Raw genomic sequence first — 12,500 nt, forward strand, 5'->3', positions numbered from 1 at the left:
ACCCTGAATGCCTGTATGCATTTGTCAGCCAAGAGCACCCCACCACTTGGGTCAATCACAGCTTTATAGTTCGACGGGAAATTGGTTCTGGAAGAAAACATACCACATGTTTATGTTATATTTCTTAAATACTACAGATTAATTCAAAATTCTTCATTCTATTATGACTTCTAGTTAATGACTCATCAATAGCAAGGCGAGACGAATTTACAAAGTCTCTATTTAGTATTTAGTGTTACTTTGATAACTAAAGCACAAATAGATGTATTTTCTATTGCAACAAATTTGGCAAGGAAAACTTATGAATCTATAATTACACTATTCATGTAATGTCTTTAGCTGAAACATTTCATACATGTAATGTCAGACACTACCAATACCTAAAAGCAAACTTATATAGAAATCAAGTTTATTCTTAACACTGGCTCATGTTCATACAAATAACCAAATTTTTTTTCCCTTGTAGCAAACATCCATAGTCTTTCGGCATTTTTTCTTATGGAGAAATTCATAATCAAATCAAAATTTTTCAAGAGTTGTCTGGGATAAACCCCAGACAACTCTTCAAAAAATTTGAATTTGCATAGAAAAAAGGTAAATATCAAACCAAAAAGCATTGATTTGATGTTTAAAATCAATTCATCAGCGGGAGGCTACAAAAATATTTTTTTTTTTTTGCTGTTTTACCTGTATTTCTCGTTCACTTCTCTGATTGGAGGAATCTCTGGTTCGAACCCCGAGTGTCGAATGGATTCTTCCATTTTTGCAAGCTTTTCTGCGGCCGATTGGGAGTCACCAGGACCTACACTGACTAATGGGTAAGGTCTGTAATTTTGAGACACAGACAAAGTCAATTATCACGTTTCCTCTTATAAATAGAACAAAAACATATTAAAACTATCTATCGGTATTTCAACTATTGGATGCCATTAGATTTTTCAAGATCTGCTAAAAGGCTTTTAGAGGGTTGTTATCATATAAGCTTAGTTGTCCTTAATATCAAATTTGTGTGTTTTAAATCTACAGTATTCCGTATTTCTAAATCGTCTAACACCTAAACGTGATTGGAAACATGATTGAAATCTGAAAGATAATAATCGTTATTTTTAATGTTTCAATGCACAGAAGTGGAAATTTATTTGATAGAATATCCTTCATTGCATTATCAAGGGATATGCAGTTAGTTATGTAAAAAAATATATGGCAATTTCAATTGCCTAATTATCAACATAAGTATATATTGTATCGCTCAACTCTAATATTTTGCATGCAAATTGTTATATATGCAATCCCTGTCAAAAAATAATGAAGGGCTTGTAAAATTATCACACATACAGTTGTACAAGATACAAACACCAATAAGACCTTTATTACGATTGATGAATGCCGTGTGTATTCTAGCAACCGAACAATCAGGAACGGCCATAACTGTCGTAACAGAAAACTTTGGGAGTCCTTTTCGTAATTGTTTACAACACCACGCTTTCCATTTACTCCAAAATAATGCAATCCTGCAGTTCTCATCTTATTGCACAGTAATTAGATGGTTATCTAAATTCTGGGAAAGCAATAATTAGCAAGATATGTTGAAGAAGGGGGAAGAGGTTATAAAAAGAAAATAGCTCGGTTTCCTCACTAAACGACTTGGAACTGACATGTCAACATAGTCAACCAAACAGAATTCGTGATGCCAGCGTAAATTTGATATACTGTATATTCAAAATATACTTAATCAAAAATTGAGTGATTACTCAAAAGTATCACTATTTGTAAATTGCATATTTTATGGACACTTTTGAGTAATTAGTCCATTTTTAATTAAGTATATTTTGAATATACAGTATATCAAATGTACGCTGGCATCACGAACTTCTGTTTATGTACGCTGGCATCACAAATTCTGTTTGGTTGACTATGTTGACGTCAGTTCCAAGTCGTGTAGTGAGGAAACTGAGCTATTTTCTTTTTATATGAGCCTTCCTCAACATATCTTACTAATTATTGCTTTCCAAGAATTCAAATAACCACCTAATTACTGTGCAAGAAGATGAAAACAGCAGGGCTGCATTATCTTGGAGTAATGGAGACCGGGAGCCCATTCAGACTATATGCACAATTAGGCTAAACTTCGCAGAAGTAAAAGTTATGAAAGACTGGCTAGCATGATGGAAGCAAAGAAGGCTAAACGTTAAGCGCAGATCGGGGCTAAAAGGACACTGAAGAGGCCCTTGTGTAATGCTTTTGCAGTACACCTCTTGGTGTGCATTGTCGACACTACTCTGTATTGGGTTAGTAAGAATTAAATAACGCTGAATACACAAGAGTCAGGGAGAAAAGCAGAACCTCTTGTTCATATAGTGAAAGTGTCATTTCCTGAGACAGAAATACTGAAATCATTCCCATCCACGTTTAATTCATTACTCCTCAAAAATCATGGCATTTTATTTGTTATTTAATTAGATATACATAGACAAACTTGCAATTACGTGTACATACATACAAAGTAAATATATACATACATACATACATATATATATATATATATATATATATATATATATATATATATATATATACACACATATATATATATACTATATATATATATATATATATATATATATATATATATATATATATATATATATATACATATGTATATATATATTATATATATACATACGTATGCATTTATCTACCTAATATAAACATATATATATATATATATATATATATATATATATATATATATATGTATATATATATATATATATATATATATATATATATATATATATACGTAGGTAGGTAAGAAGGAAGTACGCTGGCCAGGGCACCAGCCTCCCGTTGAGATACTACCGCTATTATTATTATCATTATTATTACTAGCCAAGCTATAACCCTAGTTGGAAAAGCAAGATGCTATAAGCCCAACGGCTCCAACGGAGAAAAATAGCCCAGTGAGGAAAGGAAATAAGGAAATAGTTAAACGATGTAAGAAGTAATGAAAAATTAAAATAAAATATTTTAAAAACATTAACAACATCAAAACAGATATTTGATATATAAACTATAAAAGGACTTATGTAAGATTGTTCGACATAAAAACATTTGCTGCGAGTTTGAACTTTTGAAGTTCTTCTGATTCAACTACCGATTAGGAAGATCGTTCCACAACTTGGTCACAGCTGAAATAAAACTTCTAGAATACTGTGTAGTATTGAGCCTCATAATGTAGAAGGTCTGACTATTGAAATTAACTGAATGCCTCTTATTACGAGCAGGATGGAACTATCCGGGAAGATCTGAATGTAGAGGATGGTCAGAATTATGAAAAATCTTATGCAACATGCATAATGAACTAATTGAACAACAGTGTCAAAGATTAATATCTAGATCAGGAATAAGAAATTTAATAGACCGTAAGTTCCTGTCCAACAAATTAAGAAGAGAATAAGCAGCTGTAGACCAGACAGGAGAACAATACTCGAAACAAGGTAAAATGAAAGGATTAGAACACTTCTTCAGAATACATTGATCACCAAAAATCTTGAAAGACTTTCTCAATAAGCCAATTTATTGTGCAATTGAAGACGACACAGACCTGACGAGTTTCTACAAAGTATATATGTTACCGAGAATCACACCTAAAATTTTAAGTCATGCAAAGTTAAAGTAACATGATCAATGCTGAGATCCGGATGCTGTGGAGCCACTGTCCTTGACCTACTTAAAAATCATACTTTGAGTTATGTTAGGATTCAACTTCAAACCCCATTATATGCACCACGCACTAATTTTAGGTAGATCTCTATTAAGGGATTAAGCGACCCCAGATCTACATTCAGGAGATGGATTGACGCAAAGAGAGTACCATCATCTGCATATGCAACAAGCTTGTTTTCTAGGCCAAACCACATGTCATGTGTATATAGTATGAAAAGTAATGGGTCAAGAACGTTACCCTGAGGAACACCACATATCACATTCCTATACTCACTATGATGCCCGTCAACAACAACTCTTTGAGATCTATTACTTAAAAATTAAATAATGATGCTAAGAAACGACCCACCCACTTCCAACTGTTTGAGTTTGAAAACAAGGGCCTTATGATTAACACTGACAAAGGCAGCACTAAAATCAAGACAAATCATACGTACTTCCAGACCACAATCAAGGGATTTCTGTACAGCATTGGAGATAGTAAGAAGGGAATCACATGCTCCAAGGCCTTTACGAAACGGGTCTTTTGACTGGTCAGACAGTACTACAATGGATTCTTCTTTCTGGGTATGGTTCATTTTCCCTTTGCCTACACATGCAACACCGATTAGTCTGGCTTATTCCTTACATATTTTCCTCTGTCCTCATACACCTGACAACACTGAGTTTACCAAACAATTCTTCTTCACCCAAGAGGTTACTGCACTATCATTGTTCAGTGGCCACTTTCATCTAGGTAAGGGTAGAAGAACTCTTTAGCTATGGTAAACAGCTCTTCTAGGAGAAAGACACTCCAAAATCAAACCATTGTTCTCTAGTCTTGGGTAGAGCCATAGCCTACAACTGTACCATGGTCTTCCACTGCCTTGGGTTAGAGTTCTCTTGCTTGAAGGTACGCTCGGGCACACTATTCTATCGTATTTATCTTCTTGTTTTTTTACAATTTTTATAGTTTTTATAGGAGATATTTATTTTAACGTTGTTACTGTTCTTAAAATATTACATTTTTCCTTTCCTTAGTGGGCTATTTTCCCTGTTGGAGCCCTTGGGCTTATAGCATCCTGTTTTTCCAACTAGGGTTATAGCTTAGCAAGTAATACTACTACTACTACTACTACTACTAATAATAATAATGATAATAATAATAATACAAATAATATGTGTATGTATATATATATATATATATATATATATATATATATATATATATATATATATATATATATATATATATATATATATATATATATATCAAAAGAAATGGATCACAAGGTTCATTTGAATAAAACCCCAAGATGAGTCGATATAAGTCAACAACGATAAGTCTCACCGAAGAAGGTCAATGCCCGCTTGCTCTGCAATACGAAGCCACTCCTTGTTGGAGTGCAGCATGATCGGGGTCAGCGCTGGGGATCCGTAATTGGCCTGGCGGGTGATCCTGGAATGACCTCCGCTCGAACCACGGGCATGGGGCAAAGGAAACTGCAAATGAGGTCTCATTTGGGTACTCTTACGACGTAACGGTTGATTCTTTTTATCTTTAAATGCTGCTTTGTAAATATAAACTATCTGGGTTCATAGTAATGCAAATGGAGGGGATGTCAATTGATAAGAGAACATTTTTATTTATAAGTTGTCGTATTTACTGGCAACACAACACACTAGATTTGACCCTAATTCCCCTAATATATACATTTATTAAAGCATAATACTTTAACAGAACAAAGTCTATTTAACTTCAACCCTGATGAAAATGGCTAACTTCATTTATGTGTGATACTTTCTGTAATGACAATGAGAGACAAAATTTAATAGCTGATCAATTTCCTGTTAAATAATACGAGAAAAAGTTATACGGCAAAGAAAGTTAAGAACTTGATAACTGTGAATAAATACATTTTCTGGGACAACTGTGTCACATTAAAAGTTATAACTGTGTTTAAGTGAGGAATTAACCCAAATTTATCAAAAATGAATATTTAGAAATGTGGAATACTGCGTATTTTTACCTCGACCATAAATCAAATGATCGAATAACTAGTTTGTTCCATCTTCACTGCATATAGAGTAAGAATTTTGTAACTTCATAACGAAAAATCCTTCTTGTATATTTTTCGCTCGCATATTACAACTAGAAGGGCACTCAGTAGAGCGCAGACCACCGCCGCGGCAGCTTATTTCTCAACCTTGACCTTCGACCTTAACATGCATGAATTTGCGTGGATTTTCATACCCTCCAATATGATCCAAGTTTGAAGTCGCTGTGACAACGATGTCCAAACTTATGACTTGATTAAATGAATTAGACAGCTTGCTTGACCGTGACCTTGACCTTTGACATTGACTTTCCAAAATTTAATAATTTCCAGCTTTTTACATAAGTTAATCACTGCAAGTTTTATTACTCTACGATTAAAATTGCGACCAGGAAGCTGTTCACAAACAAATAAACAAACAAACAAATATACACCGGGGCTACAACCTAACCTCCTTCAAACTTCGTTGGCGGAGGTAATAAAAGGTAACAATTATGTTTTAACATGGAATCAACTGGTTAAGAGGTGGAGAAGACTAGATAAATAAATTAAATTCAAACTCATTTAATTTATATATCTACCCAGGCATTAATTTACTGATACCGATTTTAAAATGAAAAAAACAAAAGCATAACCTTGACATGCTGAAATGAAAAAACAAAAGAATAACCTTGACATGCTGAAATGAAAATACTACAAATTTACCTGGTCGATGAGAACCGTTCTTCTTCCCGCTTTAGCCAAATAATGCGCAGCAGACGATCCCATGACGCCAGCACCAATGACAGCCACTTCATAATCCATGGCAGTGGTTGGATCTTTGACGTCTGTGGGAAATGATACACAAAGAAAAGGATGTGATAACATAATTATTTGATTATTAAGTTTTGATATGTCATTGTGTCTATTCTATTCCATATGATTTCCATAGGTATCTGTTTACTTTATCACGTAACTCCTATATACACGTTAAAACATCCTTGGTCATGATCAAAACAAAGCAAAAGGCAGCAATAAACGATACTTTTCTTGATTTTATCAACAATATGCACCTGTATAGAAGTTGAAATGTACAATCAACTTGTACAATTACCAACAATTCGTGCACTTTGAATAACACTATGATTACCACAAGAGATTTAATCCAAGAGGTTCTGAAATTTCTCAGATATTAGTTCTGGGAACAAGATAAAAAAAAACAGACTTACCACACCATAAAAATTTTATATAGTTTTCTAGGACATTTTTATGTGTGTAAACGATTCTAAACCAAAGAAAAACAATATTCGATGTTGGCCACAGTCAGAACAGACCAATTACTAACACTATGCCAATTTAAGTCAGTTAACTGAACACAGAAAGAAGTCAGAACTGACCAATAACTAATATATTTCCAAATTAGTCAGTAACCCTTAGTACAAAAAAGTCAACACCAACCAATTACATGTATTTGGCCCACTTTAATCAGTCAACTGAGCACAGATAAGTCAGAGCTGATCAATTACCAATACTTTGCCAATTTAGTCAGTCAACTGGCCAAACATCGCGTGAATGCTATACCTCCATGCACATTAATAAATAACATCCATTCAAGGACTTTTGATCACATTAATCAATGAATAGTATTTATGCTAAAATTTACATATCTTACAATAAGGACGGTGCTCCTAAGCAATGGGTTCAAAAAGACACATTAAATATATTCCTTCCCGCAATTCTTCACCGGAATGATTTTTACTCTAGACAACACTTACAGCAAGCAAATTTTGTTTAACGTTGATAAAAAAAAAAACGCTTCCATTTGCCACGTGTGTTGTTCTTTGTTTGTTTAGAGTTAATTTTCCGTTATTAACACCTCTTTTGTCCAACAAGGTTTCTGGAAGAACCTCACCTTGTTTCGATAGTATGGATTTCACAATAAACAAGCAATATGCGGCGTGAAATGCCGAATGCCTTGGGATGCATATAATATAATGACAAGGTCCCGAATCCTGAAAAGAACAGGGTTTCCCCAGCTGTATAGGACCAGAAAAGCAGCTCTCAAAGTAAATCCTAAAAAGAATAGGGTTTCCCCACCTGTATAGGACCAGAAAAGCAGCTCTCAAAGTAAATCCTAAAAAGAATAGGGTTTCCCCAGCTGTATAAGACCAGAAAAGCAGCTCTCAAAGTAAATCCTAAAAAGAATAGGGTTTCCCCAGCTGTATAGGACCAGAAAAGCAGCTCTCAAAGTAAATCCTAAAAAGAATAGGGTTTCCCCAGCTGTATAGGACCAGAAAAGCAGCTCTCAAAGTGAATCCTAAAAAGAATAGGGTTTCCCCAGCTGTATAGGACCAGAAAAGCAGCTCTCAAAGTGAATCCTAAAAAGAATAGGGTTTCCCCAGCTGTATAGGACCAGAAAAGCAGCTCTCAAAGTGAATCCTAAAAAGAATAGGGTTTCCCCAGCTGTATAGGACCAGAAAAGCAGCTCTCAAAGTAAATCCTGAAAAGAATAGGGTTTCCCCAGCTGTATAGGACCAGAAAAGCAGCTCTCAAAGTAAAAGTAAAAGTAAATAGATTCGAGGTTTGCTCTTTCTTGGAAGTATAAGTGTCAATTTCTCGCATTTGTGCCTTTCTCGAGGTATAGAAATAGAATATACAGTACATCTTCAGACAAACTTGTTCGTAAAACTGACAAACATCATAACCAAATTATAAATGATTTAACTGTATTAGTAAGATAACCTCAACAGAATATTCGTAATCTACAATTCGTAATTTGTTCTGCCATTCACATTTAGTAGCAAAGTTACAGTAGAGGGGCCGTCCTCTTCGTTACTAACTTGGTGACATTAACATTAATATCAATTTAACTCCATTAGCAATCTTGTAATCTGAAGAGGCATGTAATCATCTAGTCAAGCATAGTATCCTAGTTATTTATACATTATAACTCAGCTTAAATTCTATGCACCGCCTACAAATTTACTTCAACACGAAGGGGCCACTTAGTCCCCAAAAGTCTTTCGTTTACTGTAATTTTTCATACATATTTGCAACTCTACCATACACACACTTTTGGATTAAGCCGTTGGATGTTAAACTAACTATATACTGAATTTTCATATTTAACAAAATTACAGTTAAAATGCGATAGTTCTTAATGCACGTAGTCGTCGTAGATAATCTACAGCACAGAGAACTAAATATATCAGTGATTGGTGTTAAGTTAATTTCCATAATTTCAATTATAGATGAAGCACCTCAGTTATCACTTGACTACCAAAGTATCATTTTCAATTATTTTAGGGATCAAGGACCTAAATTATTCTCTCGAGTGACTAATGACTAAAAATAATTTTGTAATTCTGCTAATTCTTGTAAAATTATTAAGAGGCTTTTTCATCGGCTTGAATTACCTTCACATTCTTGAGCTACAAAGGAGGTTTGAATCATTGCTGTTGTTTGGCTCTGCTAACCTTCAACATGTCAGGAAAATCTTTACTTTTAATGTTACCAAATGGTCGGCGTCATAACTGTTGTTATGTAGGGCAAGTTGGATCTTCATTCACAAAGGCTATACTAATCCCAAAATGATAAAAGGTAGTAGTGTAACAAGTTTTGAATGTTTAGAACTAAACTTTACATAAGAAAATAATGTATTGTAACAGTTTACAATCCTCCGAGAACAAATACTAATATCTTTTTCGAGGAGTTTGATATATTCATTTAGATGATTATCGTGGAAAAAATGTAATTTCTTATGTGTGGAGACTTCAATTTTTAGATGGATGACGCTCCAAATCACGATGCTTAAGCATTTAGTGAGCTATTGGAATCATATCAACTGGTCAATTATGTTGATTCTGCAACTACTTTGACTAGTTTTAAGTGATGGAATGAATAATATTGTATCTGATATAAATGTGAAAGCGAAGGGCGCTATCTCTCCAGTCCACAAGCTTATTGCTTTTAGATTACCTTTAAAGAATCACGCAATGGTGAAAAAGTAAGCTTTAGATATAAATCTAACTTATCTCCTTGTGTATTTATTGACGAAGTTACAAAGAAAATAAAAGACGTTATCAATACTCCTTGTGGTCACAATAACCAACGTTTGTTGGGCTCTGTGAGTGTGTCGACTGCCTTATGACCATATATAATAGGGTGAGTTAATTAGAATATGAAAACTTGTGTCCACTAATGGAAAAGACTATAACTGTTAAACAGGGAAATGAACGTAAAGAAATAGAATGGGATCTGTGAAAAACTCAAAATACAGGGGTAGAATAGAAAACTATTATGCCAATATAAATACCTATTAAGAAGGAAAAAAAAAACAATATTATAAGACAAAGCCCCTGGAAGCAACAACAGACATAAATAAGTTGTATCGTCTCCTACATGGAATACTGTAATGGGAAATGTAAATTGAACAAAGACTACCAGAGGGTTACAGCGATCAAGAACTGGCTAATAAAACTAATAGACTTCCTTAAAAAGAAAATAAAAAATATAATTAGGTCATTTACATATATTCAATATAAGATCAGTGTTACACCAGATACAAAGATACAACTAACGAGATTCAATAAATATAACAAAAGAAAAAGTCACCACATTTATCAAGAACAAAGAAATAAGAACTTACGATCGATACGATGCCAATATCTACAGTAACTGAAAAAATATGATGCCAATATCAGAAGTAACTAGTGAAATGTGATACCAATATCCGAAGTAACTGGAGAAATGCGATGCCAATATCAGAAGTAACTAGAGAAATGCGATACCAATATCCAAAGTAACTAGAGAAATGCGATACCAATATCCGAAGTAACTGGAGAAATGCGATGCCAATATCCAAAGTAACTGAAGAAATGCGAAACCAATATCCAAAGTAACTGGAGAAATGTGATGCCAATATACGAAGTAACTAGAGAAATATGATGCCGATGCCAATATACGAAGTAACTAGAGATATGCGTTGCCAATATCCAAAGTAACTGAATAAATGCGTTGCCAATATCCGAATTAATTAGTAAAATGCGATGCCAATATCTGAAGTAACTGGAGAAATGTCATGTCAATATCCGCATTAACTAGAGAAATACGATGTCAATATCCGAAGTAACGAGAGAAGTGCGATGTCAATATCAGAAGTAACTGGAGAAATGCGATACCAATACCAGAAGTAACTAGAAAAATGTGATACCAATATCAGAAGTAACTAGAAAAATACGATGCCAATATTCAAAGTAACTAGAGAAATGCGATGCCAATATTCGAAGTAACTAGAAAAATGCGATGCCAATATTCAAAGTAACTAGAAAAATGCGAAGCCAATATCCAAAGTAACTAGAGAAATACGATGCCAATAACTGAAGTAACTGAAGAAATGCGATGCCAATATCCAAAGTAACTGAATAAATGCGATGCTAATATCTTAAGTAACTGACAAAATGTGATGTCAATATCCGAATTAACTAAGGAAATAAGATACCAATATACAAGGTAACTAGAGAAGTGCGATGCCAATATCAGAAATAACTGGATAAATGCAATGCCATTATCAGAAGTAACTAGAGAAATGCGATGCCAATATCCAAAGTAACTAGAGAAATACGATGCCAATATACGAAATAACTGGAGAAATGCGATGCCAATATCCAAAGTAACTAGAGAAATACGATGCCAATATACGAAATAACTGGAGAAATGCGATGCCAATATCCAAAGTAACTAGAAAAATACGATGCTAATATCCGAAGTAACTAGTGACATGCTATGCCAATATCCCAAGTAACTAGAGAAATACGATGCTAATATCCGACGTAACAAGAGAAATGCTACGCCAATATCCGAAGTAACTGGAAAAATGCAATGCCAATATCTGAAGTAACTAGAGAAATGTGATGCCAACCTCCGAAATAACTGGAGAAATGTGATGCCAATATCCGAAGTAACTGGAGAAATACGATACCATTATCTGAAGTAACTGGAGAAATGTGATGCCAATATCCAAAGTAACTGGAGAAATGTGATGCTAATATCCGAAGTAACTGGAGAAATGCGATGCCAATATCCGAAGTAACAAGAGAAACGCAAAACCAATGTCCGAAATAACTGAGAAATATGATGGCAATATCCGAAGTAACTATAGAAATACGATGCCAATATCCAAAGTAACTGGAGAAATGCAATGCTAATATCCGTAGTAACTTGAGAAATGCAATACCAATATCCGAAGTAACTGGAGAAATACGATACCATTATCCGAAGTAACTGGAGAAATGTGATGCCAATATCTGAAGTAACTGGAGAAATGTGATGCCAATATCCAAAGTAACTGGAGAAATACGATACAATTATCCGAAGTAACTGGAGAAATGTGATGCCAATATCCAAAGTAACTGGAGAAATACGATACCATTATCCAAAGTAACTGGAGAAATGTGATGCCAATATCTGAAGTAACTGGAGAAATGTGATGCCAATATCCAAAGTAACTGGAGAAATACGATACAATTATCCGAAGTAACTGGAGAAATGTGATGCCAATATCCAAAGTAACTGGAGAAATGTGATGCCAATATCCGAAGTAACTAGAGAAATATGATGGCAATATCCAAAGTAACTATAGAAATACGATGCCAATATCCGAAGTAACTGGAGAAATGCGATGCCAATATCCGAAGTAACTGGAGAAATGCGATGCCAATATCCGAAGTAACTAGAGAAATGCGACGCCAATATCCGACG

At 34.3% G+C, this 12,500-nt stretch overlaps 1 protein-coding gene across 8 annotated transcripts in view; it reads right to left on the bottom strand.

Annotated features, from left to right (window-relative positions):
• Positions 1–12,500, bottom strand: part of LOC137640205 (peroxisomal sarcosine oxidase-like) — a 131,323-nt gene that overhangs the window by 40,166 nt on the left and 78,657 nt on the right. For 4 of the 8 annotated variants that reach the window (XM_068372744.1, XM_068372743.1, XM_068372745.1 and 1 more), the window contains 4 exons: positions 6,468–6,589; positions 5,057–5,208; positions 688–825; positions 3–87 (listed from right to left, as the gene is read on the bottom strand). In XM_068372744.1, coding sequence (XP_068228845.1) covers positions 3–87; positions 688–825; positions 5,057–5,208; positions 6,468–6,566 — 474 coding nt within the window. In that variant the 5' untranslated portion in view covers positions 6,567–6,589. The remainder of the gene's footprint in view (positions 1–2; positions 88–687; positions 826–5,056; positions 5,209–6,467; positions 6,590–12,500) is intronic. The other 4 variants (XM_068372748.1, XM_068372746.1, XM_068372749.1 and 1 more) reach the window with 1 other exon arrangement.

The sequence above is a fragment of the Palaemon carinicauda genome, chromosome 4 (assembly GCF_036898095.1).
Source record: "Palaemon carinicauda isolate YSFRI2023 chromosome 4, ASM3689809v2, whole genome shotgun sequence".
NCBI lineage: Eukaryota > Metazoa > Arthropoda > Malacostraca > Decapoda > Palaemonidae > Palaemon > Palaemon carinicauda.